Source organism: Geotrypetes seraphini, chromosome 1 (genome assembly GCF_902459505.1).
Source record: "Geotrypetes seraphini chromosome 1, aGeoSer1.1, whole genome shotgun sequence".
NCBI classification, from domain to species: domain Eukaryota; kingdom Metazoa; phylum Chordata; class Amphibia; order Gymnophiona; family Dermophiidae; genus Geotrypetes; species Geotrypetes seraphini.
In genome coordinates, this window is record NC_047084.1 from 317194297 (window position 1) to 317214236 (window position 19940).

At 41.6% G+C, this 19940-nt stretch overlaps 1 protein-coding gene across 1 annotated transcript in view; it reads left to right on the forward strand.

The window, feature by feature from the left end:
• PPA2 (inorganic pyrophosphatase 2) overlaps window positions 1-19940 on the forward strand; it is a 161484-nt gene that overhangs the window by 123212 nt on the left and 18332 nt on the right. Inside the window, exons 9-10 of the mRNA XM_033956747.1 lie at window positions 3652-3737; window positions 9851-9920. Coding sequence (XP_033812638.1) covers window positions 3652-3737; window positions 9851-9920 — 156 coding nt within the window. The remainder of the gene's footprint in view (window positions 1-3651; window positions 3738-9850; window positions 9921-19940) is intronic.

Sequence of the window (19940 nt, forward strand, 5' to 3'; positions counted from 1 at the left end):
GTGGGATCTTTATTTGGCTTCGGTAAGACTATAGTTAATGATTCTGCCATAGTACCTTTGATGCAACCTTTAGTTAGTTGATTCTGATATTAATTTAATAAATATGGTAAAAGGGTAATTTGGAATGATTTATAAATCTCTACCGTAAAACCATCTCCACCTGGAGCGGATCCAGCTCTAAGGGATTTCAATGCTGATTGCAATTCATTTATTGATATTGGCTTTTCTAAACTTTCTTTTATATGATCAGGAATTTTTGGTCCTTTAATTAAATTTAAAAACTCTAAACCATCTTTTTTCTTTATCTGAATAAGGCTCAGAAGAATATAAAAAATTTATAAAAAATTAAAAATAGATGCTGGCATTGTAGTTTAGAAGTTGGGACATTGGACCATTTGATATTTTTCTGTCCCTATATAAATGCCTTTTGGAAGTTAATTTGGCCCCAAATTAATTCATTGTTAGAAAATCATGTTGCCCTTTCATGTTGCCGGTGCCCGTGCCCAATCGGGGTAAGTGATGTCGTTGCGGTGCTCGGGGGGGAGGTGGGGGCGATGCAAGCGGGGGGGAGGATGTCGGATCGCGGGGGCGGTATGGAGCAGCGTCGATGGCCTCAAGGGGGAGGGGATGGAGCAGTGCCGGTAGCCTCAGGGGGGGAGAGGAGGAGGTGGAATGAATCAAAGCGAGTTTCCCTTACTTCCTATGGGGAAACTCGCTTTGATATACGAGCAATTTGGTTTACAAGCATACTTATGGAACGAATTATGTTCGTAAACCAAGGTTCCACTGTATTTGAAATAAATATGTAGTCTATTCTAGAAAATGATTTGTGAACATGTGAGCAAAACGAAAATTCCCGATCATTAAAATGAAATATTCGCCATATATCTTTCAAATCACAATTTTGAACCAAATTATCCAAATCTAGTGATTTCATAATTCTGCTTGGTTTTTTATCCATTAAAGAATCCATAACAGCATTAAAATCCCCTGCTACAACCAGATTAGAAGCAGCCAGAGGTAACAATACTTGTAGAGATTTGAAAAATTCAATTTGGTTCGAATTAGGTGCATATATATTGAATAAAGCCATTGTAGTATTTCCCAGATTCATGTCTACATGCATCCACCTTTCTGAAGGATCAGCAGCAATTAATTTGAACGTAGCATTACATCTCTTATTCACCATTATTGAAACACCTGCTTTTTTCTTTATAGCTGGGGCATAAAAGCAATGTTTCACCCAATCTCCTTTACATTTTTGAGACTCTAAAGCTGATAAATGAGTCTCCTGAATGTAACATATCAGTATTTTGTTGTTTTAAGAATAAAAGTACTTTCTTTCTTTTTATTGGATGGTTGAGGCCATTTACAGTTATCGAAAGTAATTTAAGTTCCATTCATATATTTATTTCCAACACATTTGAACTTTAGCAGATACTTTAATTTATTATTATTATCTTCATCCACATAACAACTTCCCTTCAATTTGCTATATAAAACATTCCTCCCCCTCTTAATTTATAAAAAATTATATTCCTACAATACCAAAACCCCCTCCCTATTCCCACCCTTATCCCTCCTCTCCTAATATTATGATAACTTGAAGACATATACGCAAACCAGGCAACCCTTTCCCTCTCATAAGCATATCATTTAACTATTTCTCCTTTACTATTAAAAATTAATTAATCTATATATTTAAAACCCCTTATTTCCTTTACTAATTAAATACCAAGCTTTAATATAAAAATCTTCATGAATTCAATTCAGTTAAGACATTTGTACTTTAAAATTATATTTTAAATATCAAAATTACATTAGAATTTCTTTTACATCCCTTCTTAATATTAATAAAATAATAATATCGTCTTGTTTAAGATAATATAAATATAATATTTCATTTATATTTTAGAATTACCATTGTAGTATTATATTCTCTACAATTAATCCATTTCTATTAACCTTTATTTCTTTCCTTCAATGTAAAATCAAATACAGTGGTACCTCGGTTTACGAGTGCACTGGTTTGCGAGTGTTTTGTAAGACGAGCAAAACATTCGCAAAATCGGCGCCTCGGAAACCGAGCGCGCTTCGATTTGCGAGCGCCCCCCCACGAACCAGCACCCTCCCCCCCTCGATCTGGCACCCCCCCCGCCGCCATCGGGCACCCCCCCCACCCCACCCGAACCCTCTTCTTACTTTGCTGTAGCCTCCGCAGCGGCACCGGCACCAGCATGTCATGTGCGCATGCTCAAGGTCTGAGAGTTCACGTCGAACGTGAACTCTCAAGGCCCAGCACAAGAAGCAGATCTTCAGGCACCGGCACCACGCACAGGACATGCTGGTGCCGGTGCCGCTGCGGAGGCTACAGCAAAGTAACAAGAGGATTCGGGTGGTGGGTTGGGGGGACCTCAGGTCGTGGCGGGGGGGTGCCCGATGGTGGTGGGGGGTGCGGATCGTGGGGGAGGCCTTCGGGGGGAGCAATGCCGGTTCTCTTGGGGGGGGAGCAGCGCTGCTGGCCTCTGGGGGGGAGGGTGGGGGTGGGAACCTATCAAAGCGAGTTTCCATTATTTCCTATGGGGAAACTCGCTTTGATAAACGAGCATTTTGGATTACGAGCATGCTCCTGGAATGGATTATGCTCGTAATCCAAGGTACCACTGTATATTTAACATGACCGAACCTTTAGGCCATAATTAATTTTAACAATATCACTTCAATTTGCTGCAGTATATATCATAGTTGAAAAGGTCTATAATTCTAACTCTAAAGTAAACAAACCCTCAGCAAAGTATTCTTGTCCCTTGGTTTGTCTGTGAAGAGCTCTCTTTGAAACACTGGAGCTGACAGCAACTGTACTTTTCAGAACGGCTAATGCCAACAAAGACCTGTCCATTCGGTATGCACAAACTTCAGACCATCCCTGATCCTCACCTCCTTCTACGCTACCAATTTCTGCTCTTAGGAACTTTTCCAATCAAATTCCTCGCTGAAGTAATCTAAATCTGCTAGCAGTTATTTAAATCAATTTCTGCTCCCCAATCGCGAACAAAAAGGCACCAAGTACTCTCTCCAAAAGGTTATGAGTCATGTTCGGAATTGGCAAGTCAGTCGCTATGACAGAAAAGGAGTCGCGCAGCATCAACATCCAAACTTAAAGCTCAAGACAAGGAGCAATTCAAGCATCCGTCGACGCCCCAGATTCCCCAGATCCAATCCGAGCCGCAGATCGCAGCCAGCTATGACTTTTCCCCTCAGTGCCTAATTTATAAGCATGTATCTTCACTGTTAATGCCAATACTCTATAAGGATATTTTTAATAATACTCTATAAAGACAAGTAGGTGCCTATGTTCTTTTATAGGATAGGCTTCTATCAGGCATGTTTTGGCTGCCTATTTATGGGTGTTGGAAAGTTTGAAATTGTCCCCTCGGTGTGGATGAACTGCATACTAATGATAAGCTGTGGTACATCAGGGTGTCCAAAATAGCTGTTCTTTTTAGTCAAAGTAACTAAAAAGTGTGAAACGTTTACAGTAAATCTGTATCCATATAGCAATTTCTCATTTGTTTTGGAATATTTTATATTAGTTTATAAGAAACTGAATTATTTAAATGTATTGATATTTTGCTTGTTTGAATGCAACAGGACTTTGCAATTGAAATTATTAAGTCTACGCATGAACACTGGAAAGCTCTGATACATAAGAAGGTTTCTGGAGGTTCAATTGATTGGTGAGTGTCTCTTTATGTTCTGAATTTACTTTCTGAGAATTGGTTTTTTAAACGTGGGTCTGAAGGGGTCTTTTTCTTTATTTTTCTTATGACTTTAAGTAAATGTAGGACATAACAGGGGTTAGGAGAAACAACATATGTCATGTAGATAGCAGGAAGGAGCAGGCCCTGCCTTGGCGTGAAAGAGTCGTTTATGGGGAGTAGCCTCACGATTAGAGCAGGGTTGAGAAACAGGGAAGCCCAATATTAAAATCTATTGTGAGGCTCTTTCTGTTCCTTGTAAATAAAGCCAAAAGGTCATAGTGAACACCCCCACGCAGGGACTAGATTACTACATATATTTTGACTCCTGAGCAGGTCCGTGTCAAGTCAAAGAGTTTGAATAAAAGTTTATTGGTTGGAAAAGCTATCTGTCTGACCCCTACTTCTGTTTGATTTGGTCTTTCTGTTCTTTGACATGCAAATGAAAGAAGAAATAGCTGACATGATAAAACAGGGAGACAAGAATTTTTTTAGATATATTAGTGATAGGAAAAAGTGCAAAAGTGGCATTGTGAGATTCAAAGGTGAAGGGGAGAAATATGTAGAAGCTGCCTGAATTCAATAGGGCCTGGGATATGCAAGTGTGATCTCTCGGAGAGAGAAAGAGATAATGGTTACTGCGGATGGGCAGACTAGATGGGCCATTTGGCCTTTATCTGCTGTCATGTTTCTATGTTTCTGTACATGTAGGTGCCCAGTTTATAGAATTGCCCTTAAAGTCATTAGAGTCAGTACAGAAGAAAGCAACACAGTTGTAAGAAGTCTCCATCAGATGACAAGAGACTGGAGGGAGAGCTATTTTAGATTTGGTCCTTAGTGGAATGCTCAAATTTGAGCTGATACCTGGAGTGACATCGCAAAAGAAATCTGCTATAGAGGCATTTAATTTTCGAAAGGTAAATTCTGAATATTGGCCCCAGACTGTTTAGTTAGGGCCTTTTTAAGCAGAGGACTTAAGTCTTATCTGCACTGACTGTCAGCTTATTATGGTATGAAAAGCTGCAGAGTACTGTGCAGTGATGCACCCTAGCCATACTACGGTGGAACGCATCCATTCATATTAGTAGATTCTTTGTTATGTTCAACATGGAAGCCTGCTTGGCAAGATTCTTGTCAGTTTCTATCCTTTAAAAATATGTGTAATTGGGTAGCCACTGAGCATTTGATTAATTTATCCCAAAAAGTATATTATAAAGGTGATCTTGGATGTTATATAACCACGTTTCTGTGGTACACCCAAAGTGATTTACATATGTGCAGTACTTTCTCTGTCCCTGGTGGGCTCACAATCTATGTTCTTGTATCCGGGGCAAAAGAGGGTTAAGTCGCTTGCCCAAAGTCACAAGGAACTACAGTGGGAATTGAACCCAGTTTCCAAGATTCTCAGCCTTCTACATCAAACATTAGGCAAGTACTCCACGCTGTCATTCCAACCCAGATTTTTAAATTAATGGTTAAATTACTCTTAACTTATCGAAGTGCTAACGTCAAGCATTGATAATAGCATTCAAATTCTTGTAGGCCAGATTGATTGTTATACCTTAATAGATATGGGTTGGTCAAACAGCTACTGAGTGTAGAAAGAATAAGTGCCACCCTATCAAGATCTACTGGATACAATGTCTCAGATATTAAAGAATTGTTATTCTAGTACAATAGATACATCATTCTTGGACTGGTGGGCAGTGACCCTCTGTGCAATCTGTAAATGTGAAGGATTGCGCGAGCAGTCAGCATGAAGGACAACCCTCTGATTGCGCGAGCAGTCAACATGAAGAACAACAAAGTTTTTCTCCCCGAAGTCCACAGAGCGAAGCTCATGCATCAGATCAGGGAGTTTTGGGACAGGCTAGCACTGACATCTTGGCATTATTTGCAAGTGCTGGGGCCAATGGTAGCAACGATAGACATATTCTCCTGGGTGGGAGTGCATTTATGCCTTCTCCAGGATGCGCTCTTATCCGGCTGGTCACCACAGATGGATGTGTTGCAGATGCCCCTATCTTGGACATCAGAGGCACGGCACAGTCTGAAATAGTGGTTGGAGCCATAGTCTCTCTCCTGGGGAATGCTGCTCCACATCTCCACGTGGGTGATCCTGATGACAGAAGCTAGCTTTTATGGCTGGGGGTCTCATTATAAGGGTCGCCCAGTACAGGGATGCTGGTCTCCTGCCCAGATAAAGTGGTTGATCAACTGGTTGGAGCTGAGAACTATTTGCCTGGCACTGCAGGTACTTGGCAGCTTTCTGCAAGGCAAGACAGTATGAGTTTTTTTGGACAATGCAACCACAGTAGCTTATATCAGCTGACAGGGAGGCACCAAGAGTGCTCCATTATGGCTGGAGGCTTAAATATTGTCCCAGTAGGTGGAGCCCCAACTGCTGGCCCTTTCAGTGGCACATGTACTGGGAATAGACAATGTGCAAGCAGTTTTCCTCAGCTGGCAGACTCTGGATCCCAGAGAATGGGCTGTATCTCAGGAGGCATTCAACAGCATTGTGAATCAGTGGGGGTGACCAATGTTCGACCTCATGGCATGAGCAACCAACAAGAAAGTGACTTGTTTTTTCATTCGCAGATACAAGGCAGGAAACACTGGTCTGGACGCCCTGATGCAGCCTTGGCCACAGACAGGGCTTTTATATGCGTTCCCACTATGGCCCATGATAGGCAGAGTTCTGCAACATATAATGTTGCATCCTGGGCTGGTAGCTCTCATCACACTGAACTGACTGAGACATCTATGGTATGCAGATCTGGTCTGTCTAAAGAGGGACCAGGGTTTCAGACTATCCTGTCATCTGGGGTTACTCACACAGGGCCTAATTGCCCAGGAGGATCCAGAGTGCTTTGGCTTTACAGCATGGTTCTTGAGCACACAGCCTTAGTGCAAAAAGGCTATTTGGAAATGGTGATTGCTACTCTCCTAAAGTACAAGAAACAATTAACCTTAGCTAGCTATGCGAAGGCCTAGAGGTGCTTCCAGGGTTGGTGTGCCCTGAAGAATGAGGTCCCAGTCATGGCGCTGGTATCTCTGGTTCTAGTTTTCCTTCAAAAAGGACTCGAGAAAAGATTAGCAGTTAGTTCCTTCAGAGTACAGATAGCGGGCCTCTTGTGCTTTAGATCCCAAACTAATAGAAGGACATTGGCTTCTCACCCAGATGTGTACAGATTCTTGAAGAAAGCCTTATGTCTGCAACCTCTAGTATGTAAACCATTTCCAACATGGAGCCTTAATCTCGTTCTGTGGGCTCTTACTAGAGCTCCATATGAACCTTTGGAAATGGCATCATTAATGGACCTGAAAGTTAAGACAGTGTTCTTAGTGGTAGTCGCTTCAGTGTATCAGGTGTCTGAGCTACAGGCTTTATCCTGCAGAGAACCACTTTCAGGTTCTCAGAAATGGGGGGTTTCACTGAGAACAGACCCCCTCTTTCTTGCTGAAAGTAGTCCAGTTTTCATGTCAATCAGGAGGTGCAGTTGCCGACCTTCTCATCCACGGGGTCAAGGAAGAGTGACAAGGCTCTGAAATTGCTGAATATTCCCAGAGTGTTGCTTCGTTATCTGGAAGTAATGAATGAGTTATCACTGTTAGATCTTCTCTGTGTGTTGGCGGATACTAGCCGCCGGGACAGGATGTCTAGGAAAGCGACCATTTCTTGATGGATTCATATGACCATTTTTTCTGCTTATATTGTAATCGGAAAGCGACCTTCGGTATCCTTAAAGGCACATTCCACTAAGAGAATAGCATCCTCCTGGATGGACTCTAGTGCAGTTTTCCTGAAGAAATTTGTAGAGAAACCATATGGTCCTCCTTCCATATTTTCACAAAGTTTTATAGGGTAGATGTAGCGGCTAGATTGGATACTATGTTCAGATCTTCAGTACTCTCAGCAGGCTCATCTATCTCACCCTAAATTCTAGGGGACTGCTTTGATACGTTCTACCAATTCAAAAATTATGTTTGTATTGCACTAGAGGGAAAGATTAGTTCCTTACCTTAATAATCTTCTTTCTAGTAGATAGACACATCATTCTGGAAGCCCGCCTTGTTGTATGTTCCTTTAGCCTGCTTACGTCTCAGACATGTCATAGTTTCATAGTTTATTTGAATTTGATTAAACGCTTCTCCAGAGGTACAAAGCGTTATACATTGTAATTTAAAATAGATAGGAGATGAGCATATTAAGTAATTAAACACAGACCAACAAAACAAACATACTTATGACATGAAAACATTGGGAGAAAAGGGAAGAACTACAATTTACTACAAAAGAATACATGAAAGGAAAATACAATAGGGAAGGGAGACAAATTAAGTAATGCGAAAGTAAATACATATGTAAGAAATCAATTATAGATATCTTTAAAGATAAAGCATTTTAGGCTGCTTTTAAATTTCTGCAAGTTTTGTTCGGCTCTGAGGTATAGAGGGAGAGAGTTCCAAATTAATGGGGCAGGGACTGAAAAAATGAGAGTACGACAAGTACCAATTATTTTTAAGGATGGGACATTAATTGAATATTGAGAGGCTGATCTTAAACTTCTGGGAGGGTCATAAGGAATCAGTAATCTATCTATGAATGCAGGGGCATTAGTCTGTATAGTTTTAAAGGTTAAAAGAGCAATTTTATAGGTGATCCGGTGTGAAATAGGCAGCCAATGAGCTTTTTGTAACAAAGGGGTGACATGATCAAATTTTTTGGAGCCCAAAATAATTTTGATAGCTGTATTTTGTATGAGTTGAAGGCGTTTTATATCTTTTTGACACAACCCCTTATATAATGAGTTACAATAATCAATTTTAAATATTATGAGGGAATGAATTAAAACATTAAGAGAATTTACATCAAGGAGGGAGGACCAAAGATCTGATCATCCTAAGTTTGTAGAAACGTTTTTTGACTAGAGCACTAATTTGGGGACGGAATGAAAGTTTATTATCAATAAGAACACCTAATATTTTGGCTATTGAAGTTAATTCGAGAAGGACATTGTCAATGGAAACCGGTGTGATTAAATCTAAACCTTCTTTCCATGGAAAAAAAACAGTATTACCGGATGCTTTGTTTCTTTTCTCCGTCCAGCTCTGTCAAGGATGGAGGGCAACCATTACTATTTTGAAGAGAATAGGCAAAACTAGAGAGTTGCCCGGGGACAGAAATCCCACCCATCCCTGCCCATCCCCACCAGGATCCTCTCCATCCCCACCCGTCCCTGCTAGGATCCTCTCCGTCCCCGTCAGGATCCTCTCCGTCCCCACCCATCCCCGTAAGGAATTACCTCCATCCCCGCCCGTCCCCATAAAAAGCAGCAATTTACTTCTGACAGGATCATCAATTCCACAGTTTCTTTTGTGTTTGCGCTGCTGTTTTCCTTGTGGAATCTCTTTGGTGGAACCCTTTTTTTGTTTTCTGTTCAGGTAATTAACTTATAAACCCCCCTCTTTTATTAAGGCTGAAGTGTCCATTATATTATATGGATGAACCCTGCTTCCAAAGCCTTCCATCCCCGTGGGAGTCCCGTTGGCTAGAGGGGGGTCTCTGTGGGAGTCCCGTGGGCCAGAGGGGGTCCCTGTGGGAGTCCCATGGGTTAGGGAGGATTCCCGCGATCCCCGTTCCCATGCAGATCTCTAGGCTCTTAGTGCAGGTTGTACTTAGGTAGGTGGCCTGTTCATTCCACTTCATTATATGGTTATATGGTTGCATGTTTTTAATGATTTTTGGCTGATTTTGTGTTAACATGTTGTAATATGAGCAGAACAGACTTATTTCTTGGGGATTGTCCCTGAACCCCTCCCTGTTATGCTTCCTCTCCAGGGCTGACCATCAGCTATGATACGAAGTGAAGATTTGCAAGACAGCCCAGAGTGAAGGGAGGTGGTACACAAAAATGTTAATGAGGCTCTCTACACCAGATTTATTTATTTGATTTTTTTTAGCCCGTCCTCCAAAAGGATGTAATCTGCACATTTCAGCATAGCTTGTTTATAGCTCCCCCTGCATTAAAATGATGCTTTAATTTATTATTTCATTTTTCTAACAATGAGTATTTGTTTCTTTACAGCAAAAATGTTCTGATCACTGCTAGTCCTTTTTGCTGCAGTGAAAAGGAAGCCAGATCCATTGTTAAGTCGGTAAGTATGCTTTTTATGTTTCTTAAAGTAAATTGACTCCCTCCACCCCAAATAAGTGAGTCCTCCATTATAATTTGGAGCCTATATTCAGTGGCAGCGAAGACATTAAAACAAATGCTGCTACTATTTGGGTTTTTTGCCAGGTACTTTTTGACTTGGATTGGCCTCCGTGAAGACAGGATACTGGGCTAGATGAACCATTGGTCTAACCTAGTAAGGCTATTCTTATGTTCTTATGTAAATACTGGTGCTGACATTTAAACTGATAAGTATATTCAGCTCCACTGCCTGTGTAGTGCAGCATCACTAAACATAAGTATAGTGCTGCCTACTGTTTGTGTAGGTTAGGCCTGTTCTTCAGTGATGATATGAAGGCAGCCAATCAGGTGGAGAAAGCCTCATCTAAAGCTAGACAAATGCTAGGTTGCATCCGGAGAAGCTTTGTCAGCCGAAGGCCCGAGGTGGTGATGCCGCTGTACAGGTCCATGGTGAGACCACATCTGGAGTACTGTGTACAGTTTTGAAGGCCACACTATCGGAAGGATGTGCTAAGAATGGAATCGGTTCAACGATTGGCCACCAAGATGGTCTCAGGGCTCAAGGATGTCCCTTATGATGAACGACTAGGTAAGTTGCACCTTTACTCTCTCGAGGAATGCAGAGAGAGGGGTGACATGATAGAGACGTTCAAATACGTTACTGGCCGCATTGAGGTGGAAGAAGATATCTTCTTCCTTACAGGCCCTACGGCGACAAGGGGGCATCCGCTGAAAATCAGAGGCGGGAGATTCCATGGTGACACTAGGAAGTACTTCTTCACCAAAAGAGTGGTCGACCGTTGGAATAATCTTCCACTTCAGGTAGTTGAGGCCAGTAACGTGACTGATTTTAAGATCAAATGGGATCAACACGTGGGCTCACTTCAAAGAGGAACTTAGAGGGGAGGGTTATTTGAGTGGGCAGACTTGTTGGGCCGTAGGCCCTTTTCTGCCGTCATATTCTATGTTTCTATGTTTCTAAACTAAATGGATACATTTTCTGCATAGTGGCTGAAAATTGTCACTTTCAAAATAATTTCTCAGGTCCTCTTGCCCCATCACTATATAGCAGGGACTAAAGAATGACACGGTGGCTGTTACCTGCGGTTAGTCGCGGGTAACCCATCAAAACGGTGAGGGGAGAAAAAGTGCTCACTGCGGATATGGGGACAAGGCCATCCACCGCCCTGTGGAGCGGTGAATGGCCTTGTCCCCGCAGTTAAGGGAAGGAACGCGCGTGGTCACCAATTGTGCGCTGCCCCCTCCCTCATTCCTACCTACCCGAATCTATATCCCTCCCTCCCCCTTACCTTCGCGACACGTTTTGAGTAACTTCTTCACAAAGCCTTCAGAGCCTGCAAGCATCAGAAGAGCCCGGTTGTGTCAGGAGAGAAGCTTCCGCCCACACGCGCACGGTACTGTTTGCAGGCTCCGATGGCTTTGAAGAAGTTACTCAAAACGCGCCGCAAAGGTAAAGGGGAGGGAGGGAGAGATAGATAGAATTGGGTAGGTAGGAAGGAGGGTGGGGGCAACGTGAGGAGTGCCGAAGGGTGGTGAGGTAGCAAGAGGGAAGGGTGGTGGAGGAAAGGAACAGAAGCTGAAGGGGGATGGAGAGGAACATATGCTGAAAGGAAATGGGGAAGACAGAGTGGGGCGAAGACGCTGAAAGGAAATGGGGAAGACAGAGTAGGGGGGAGAAGACGCTGAAAGGACATGGGGAAGACAGAGTGGGGAGAAAATGCTGAATGAAAATGGGGAAGACAGAGTGGGGAGAAGACGCTGAAGGTAAATGGGGATCAGAGAATGGAGAGAAGACGCTGAAGGGAAATGGGGAACAGAGAGTGGGGAGAAGACGCTGAAAGGAAATGGGAAACAGAGAGTGGGGAGAAGATGCTGAAGGGAAATGGGGATGATAGAGTGGGGAGAAGACGCTGAAGGGAACAGGAAGAGAGAGTGGGGAGAAGACGCTGGAAGGGAAGAAGACAGAGATGCCAGACTATGGGGGAGCGGAGAGAAGAAGATGGGTGCCAGGCAATTGTGGGGGGTGAAGGGAGAGGCACAATAACAGAGCAAATGGAAGATGCAGAGAGAAGACAGACAGTGGATGGAAGGAATTGATTGAGAAGATGAGGGAAGCAGAAACCAGACAACAAAGGTAGAAAAAAAATTTCTATTTATTTATTTTTTTTGCTTTAGGATAAAGTAGTATATTAGTTGTGTTTATAAAAATTTATAAACAAAGCCCTGCCAGCTGAACATCTTTCTCTAGTTCAGTAGCCAGAACTTTGATTTATAAGGAAGGAATAAGCTAAATATTGCAGTACTGAGGCTTGTATGGATGCTGCAGGGACGGGGCAGGGAAAGTGGTCGTGGGGACGGAGACAAGGTGGGGACAGTGGTTGCGGGGACAGGGCAGGGACAGTGGTCACAGGGACGGTGGTTGCGGGGATGGGAACAAATTTTTTCCCAAGTGTCATTCTCTAGCAAGGAAGTCCTCACCAGGTCGGGTTTCCAGGATTTTCCAAATGAATATGCATGTAGTAGAATCACTAAAACAGTAGTTAATGTTGCTGTCAATTAGTTTTGTGCTGTCAATTTTAGAATAGTCCACAAATATGCAACAGCATCTCTCATAGATTTGCACAAGTTATAAAAAAAACTTAAACGTATATTTTAGCAAAGTCTTCAGAATGTGCCTCCCACCAGCCAAATGTTTTTCTAAGGCTGAATCACTCAATTGGCATATTCATCTTCATCAGACCTGCTTTGTGCTCATTTTTGTGTAAATTTCATTTCAAAATAAATATCAACTTAACTAACTCAAAAAAAATAAGCAATTATGTTACTTAGCTTATTGATTCTCCATGAATATCAGGCGAGGACCTGTCAGTTCGATATGTTTCGCCCTGCGGCTTTCTCAAGAAAGAGTCCCCCCTTCAGTCTTATTCCACAGCATCCCGACTCATTCGCTTTGGTCAAATAAGATGTGGAATCACTGAATGCAAATAGACCTCAGGCAAATTCACTGGGAAAATCCTGAAAACCCGACTTGATTATGGCCCTTGTTGACTGACATTGGAAAATCCTGCTGAATAGATAGGTGCACAGTTACAGAATTGTCCTCTATCTTTAAGCATGTGAAGGGCAATTCTGTAATGCATGCTTACATTTATGAGAGCATTATCCCCCGAATATTCTATATATATGACACCTTATGTCGTGCATGCAAATTGATGCGCACAGATGATTTGTGTGGACAACTAAATTATTTAACCTTTTCCTATTGTGTGTCCCGGATGATGGGACATTCCAAAAATGTCATTGCCATAGTGGATAAACAGTCTGTATGGACTAATAAAGAGCCAGGAATATTTGAATTTACAGACTTATGACTTATTTACATTATGTTTACAATAGCTGTAAATGATAACGGTGAATAATACAAAACTTTGCTAAAATAATTACAATTGGAACCAGCGTAACGTAAAATTTATTACGATAGGAAAAGGTTAACAAGTCTAATTGGTGCCAATATTTACCAATTAACACCTCATAATTGATGCTAATTGGCACTAATTAAAAGTAACATGCATAAGTTTGCCAGTGTATTTTGTAAAGTTCTAGTCTTCGAGTTGGAAAGGGGGCATGGCCAAGGGAGGATCATAGGCATATCGTAGGCTTTCCTAAAATTTATGTGCACTGTTATAGAATACACCTGATCTGAACACAGGTATTTAGGCCTGGTTTTTCTTGGTCTAAATGGGTATGCCTAAATGCTATGACATGCCATGGCACTAAGTGTGATTCTTAAGGTGTGTGTACGTCACAGTAATCACCGTTCTGGTTAGCGCAATATATAGAGAACCAGATTCTATAAAAAGCCACAAAAGTTAAGTGGCAGTAACTGCCCTACTGCTGCCTAACTTAATTGGTTTAATTGGGTTTAAGTGGCACAATAATTGGTTAGGACATTAAAACCCAATTAAATCCTCATTACAAAAAATAAGTCGTTGTTGCTATGCGACCTCTGGGACTAGTACCTAGGTCCTTAGTGGCTAGCAGCACTTAGCGATGCCGAAGTCCAGAAGTGCACCAACATATCTTCACTCTAAGTCAATATACTGTACATTTTAATTCAATTCTTTGTTCCTTTATGCAAATCTTCATACTCTCTTAAACCAAAGACCTCAGAAACACTACTCCACCACCCAATATGTGATTTTTCTTAGCAGAGAGATTTAAGTGTTAAATCCTCATAGGTCTAGGTTGTTAAATTCCTCTTGTTTAGGGGTGGCACCAGATTTCAGCCTCACTATGCGCCTCTGGTGCCAGAAATGTAGGCCTATAAAACCCTGGCCTACATTTCTGGTGCCTAGGGTCCTTGGGAGTCGCCATTCTGTAAGCGGCACCTGTCAGTGATGGACACGCGGAAGGCACCACGTACGGAATCAGGGCCAGAATATTTTGGATATATATATTTTAAAAAATATATATATATATTTATATACCGCTTTTACATTCACGTACTCAAGCATTTTTCCCTATCTGTCCTGGTGGGCTCACACTCTATCTAATGTACCTGGGGCAAGGGGGATGAAGTGACTTGCCCAGGGACTTGAACCCATAACCTCATGGTGCTGAGACTGTAACTCTACCCACTGTGCCACACAATCCTCTATGCCTGTGCATAAATGTACCAAATAACTGACACTGATGTGCGATAAATGTCAATATTCCACTTAAGCACTATTCTGTGATGCTATTTTTAAGTGACATACCCTCCCGATATTCAAAGCTCTTTAAGTGACTAACTGCAGTGCAAGATGACCGATTATCTCCACTGGATATCTGTAGTTAGCGGTTAAAATTAACCAGTTACATCATGCAATAATCAGGACAGACTGGCCAAGCTTAGCAGGCAAATTGAGCCTTTTAAATAGCAGTCCTCTCTTTGCCTGCTATAACTTAAGTGGTCAGCAATGAATATTGTCTTAACCAGTTAAGGTCCCCCTTTATCAAGCAGTGTAAGGGTTTTTTGTCACAGGCTTCTGTGGTAAAAGCTCCCACGCTCATAGAATTCCTATGAGCGGTGGAGATTTTACCGCAGCAGCTGGCGATAAAAACCTTAATGCAGTTATTTCGAATTGCAATGAGAAGTGGTTCTAGTGCAAGATTGAACAGGAGTGGAGACAAAGGACACCCCTGCCTCGTTCCTCTGGTGGGATGAAAAGACAGAGACGTGATTTGATTGTTATGATTTTCTAAAATGTAATAAAACATTTTTGAACTTAAAATAAACCCTAATGCAGACTGATAAAAGGGTGCCTAAGTTATAGCCAGTCAAAAAAATACTGGATAGTCAAATGCCGGTCTCCAGAAATGGCACTTAAGAGAATATGCAGCACATACGTTTGAATGTGCATGTGTACATGCTTATTTGCCGATATTCTAATCATTGGCATACATAATTGCTGCATACATGTTAACACCTACTTTATCGAATTAGCCTTCAGAGGGATTTTCAGCCTGTAGTGATTGAAAATATATAGCTAGAGTCATATGTTTACCTGTTGCCAGTGAATATATAACTGTTTGACTAGTGGGTCCTTCATCACTTTCAGTCAGGCATCAGCAGAAAATAAGAATACATATATGTTTGGGAGAATGCAGTCAGAGCAACCTTAGCCTATATATTAAATGAATTCCTTATAGCTACGAGTATATTATATTTTTAGAATATTTATCAGCATGGTTTTAGGTTGTTTTTTGGATTTTTTGCTCTTTGTTCTGCTTCTTGCTGATAGAGCTCCTCTGCCAGCTGTGTGTGCCAAACAGCAGGAAGTCCTTTGTTCTGCTGTCTTGGCATTTTCTTTGAATCTTTTGCAGGGCACATTTCCATATGTATTAAGGAGGATGCTGACTTTTTAGCTGATGCCTTGTCTTGAAAATGCAAGTTAAAATCATAATAACAAAGAGTTGTTTTTAGTTATTTGTCACTACATGACACCTGAAGAGAAATATAAAAGGGCTCGGTCTGTATGAAAACCATGCAATAAAGGGAAACAAAAGAATAAAGCAGAGAGTTTGTCTCTCGAACTTTATCCTCTAAAATATGAAAGATTGTATGACCACCCCACTCTGCTCATATAGGGCCAGAATCAGTATATGGTGCTCAAAGTGCCACTGCTGAAACATGGTATAAATCCTGGCTTTCAAGTTAAGCGCATAACCTTGGAATTCTATAACATTGCACCTAAATTTTAGGACTGCCCTGATCAACTCATGTTCATTGCTTGGCCACACCCCCTCTTGGGTTCCACCTGAGACAATTTAGGCATGCAGGGTTATAGAATAGCACGTGTGAATCCAAATTAATGCCAATAATTGATTGCTAACTGCTTATTAGTTAATTAGTTTGCATGCAGATCTGAGATCCAAACCCAAATTTGGGTGACCTCTATAAAATCCAAAAGATAGAGTATAAATAAATGCTAAAGCCTTACATTAAAATTAGGACTTTTGTTCTTAGGTGTTATAAATTGTAACACTAGTGGCTAGATTTTCTAAAAAACTGCATAAAAAACCGAAAGGTTGTTATCGCAGCTGTTATAGTAGCAATTTTAAAAAAGCGAGTCATTCTCCCAAAAACACTCATGTAAGTGAGGTTGGCGGAGAGTAGCATGTGCCCATCGTTGGTTATAGTGATGGGCACATGCGTAGAATAAACGAAAAAGAGAAACCCACAACAGTGGAAGAGATGCCCAATGTCTTCTGCTGCCAACCGACACACCTCCCCGGCAGTAGAACAGATGCTCAGTGTCTCCTGCCGCCAACCAACACCTTCCCCCCCAAACTCCCCTCGGCAGCGGGAGAGATGCCCAATCTCTCCAATCTAGCCAACACCTCCTCCCCCCCCCCCGCAGCGGGAGTGATGCCCAATCTCTCCCGCCGCCAACTAACACCCCCCAACTCCCCTCAGCAGTGGGAGAGTTGCCTTCGATGACCCCCGCCCTCTGCCCCTAACCTTATTTTCAGATGGCTGGCTGGAGGGATACCTACTCCCTCTGGCTGCTATAACCTAAATTAGCCAGCGCTGAATATTGACTTAGCTACTTAAGTTTATGCCGGCCAAAAATATACTGGATATTCACTGTCAGTCACTGGAAATGGCCTGGCATTGAATATTTGCAGTTGCCACTTTCCATGGGAGATAGATTGCTTGACTTCTGAAGTCTGAATTGGCTAGGTTGTCTTATCCTCTCTAAAGAGGGTTGTTTCTTTTGCCTGGCCTTTCATATAAGTAGCATGAGACAATTTTAAAATTTTTATTTCTCTTACCCCCCTTTTTTACTAAACCTTGATAGCGATTATTAGCGCAGGGAGCTGCACTGAATGCTCCGCTCTGCTCCTGATGCTCATATGAGCGTCAGGAGCAGCACAGAGCATTTACTAGTTCCTAAAAATATTGACTCTGGTAACTTTGTTACTTTGTTTATTAATTATAACTATCAAATGAGTGGAGTGGAAAGGGTAGATGTGAATTGCTTGTACACTGTTTCCAAAAATACTAGGACTAGGCGATGAAGCTACTAAGTAGTAGATTTAAAACAAACCGGAGAAAACATTTCTTCACACAATATGTAATTAAACTCAGGAATTCGTTGCCAGAGAATGTGAAATCAGTTAGCTCAGCAGGGTTTAAAAAAGGTTTGGATAATTTCCTAAAAGAAAAGTCCATAGGCCATTATTGAAATAGCTTAGGGAAATCTGCTGCTTATTCCTAGGATAAGCAGCATAGAATCTGTTTTTCTACTTGGGATCTAGCTAGGTACTTGGGACCTGGGTTGGCCACTGTTCAAAACAGGATGCTGGGCTTGATGGACCTTCGGTCTGTGCCAGTATGGAAATTCTTATGTTCTTAACTACCGTAATTCCACAAAAATAAGACATGGGGGGTGGAGAAAGGAAAAAGGAAAGGAGAGATGATCTTTCGCAGTTATGAGAAACCTTAGACAAGTCCGAAAATTCTTCGAAAAAACACAATTTCAGCTCCTAGTACAATCTCTAATCTTAAGTATCCTAGACTATTGCAACATCCTCTACCTCCCCTGCCCTGCAATAATGATTAAACAACTACAGACAATTCAGAATACAGCTCTGAAACTCATTGAAAAAACATGATCACATTACTGAGGCATTCATCAATTTTCATTGGCTTCCAATCCAGGAAAGAATACAATTTAAATTCTACTGTATACTATTTAAAACTATAAATGGAGACAGCCCAACCTACCTAAACGACCGCCTCATCCAAATCACCTCTATCAGGCATAGAAAAACACACACCCCATTCTCTTACCCCCCAATCAAAGAAGTAAAACGGAAAAAACTATACAACGGACTACTGGCCACTCAGGCAGCGAAGATAGACAACCAAGTCTCCAACCTATTGACAACAACCCCAGACTACAAGATGTTCAGAAAGGAAATAAAAACTATACTCTTCAAGAAATCCCTTAATAAAGCTTAATACCATGATAAAGCTTAACCCCCCTCTTACCATCCCCTCCCTAACCCCAGATCCTACTTTTCTCTCTCTTGGAAACCTTCTCTGATCTAACGTTGTAACCCTTCTTCCGTAACTCTTTTTGTAATCCACTTTGAACCGAAAGGTAATGGCGGAATAGAAATCTGTAATGTAATGTAATGATTGTTGTACATAAGAAAATAAGACATTCCCCCAAAATAAGCCCTAATGTGTGTTTGGACCCAAAATTAATATGACACTGTCTTATTGTCTCTGAGCATTAAAAGCATTTCAAAATGCTCGTTGGTTAAACTGTTCCTACTTTGTGTAAGAATCTGTCCACTGATGCTGAAGAGTCTCTCCACTGGTGCGCTTGATGGAAGGATTGTATTCTTCAGAATAAACACTTCTTTCACAACTGGATAGAGCTGGAGACTGGATGTATCATGTGCAGCATCATTCAAGAAGAGGTCTAGTTCAAACTGCACAGTGTTGTCCCTTTTATTTGATTCATAGAAGCAGAAGAAGCTGGTGTCTTCACTGGAAGTTGGTGCTGCATTAGGAGTTGTGTTTGTAGCGTCAGCCTGAGCCTGTATTGCTTGCATCAGCAAGTATTTGGCATGAGCTCTGGCAGCATCTGACTGGATCCAGCATCTTGAATTGTGAATGTGAAACACTTGCTACTATCAAATCATCCTTAGCTTCAAGTGGACCAAAGCGCTTAATGATTCCATTCATTAGAGCATCAACAAATGGGCTTTTAAATTTGAGTGAAGGCCTGATGAAGGTAAGATGTGCACGCAGGGAAGAAATCATTGACAGAACTCCCATGAAACACTGGTCTTCAACCTGCAGTGTGTCCAGTGCCATAACAATCAGTTTCATCACCTTAATATACTCTGCCATGAAAGCAATTTCATTTGAACGGAAAACTGTTAGAGAAAGCTTCTCACAGATATCATTGAGCACAGTTTCAGACTTCTTCACAATAGAATACACTTTGCCAACAACTTAATAGAATGAATTCCATCTAGTAACATTTGGTACAGCAAGTGTGGTTCTGAAGTTTCGTACACTATTTCAGGTACCTGTGGACTTTTACTGCATTTGTTCCAGAGGGACACTGCATTTCGCCAAGGTTCTTCGGCTTAATTTATTGTAATTTGCATCTTCATTGGCCCCTTCTGAATCAGACACAGCAATCAAGTTCATTTTGTGGGTACTACAGTAATGGTGAGATTGAAGTGCATACTCTGTTGCTCTGTTTGGTTGTCTAGGATGTCTGCAATGTTTGTGAAGGTAGCCTCTTCATTGTCAATTTGTGAGGGCACAACTTGTGTTGGTTCTATGACCGTTGTTTCTGTCTCTGAGAATGCCTTAACAAAGTTTGATCTGCTGTTAGTAACTGTGCAGAGAACTTGGTCAGTGATACAAAATTTGTAATGGATCTTCTTG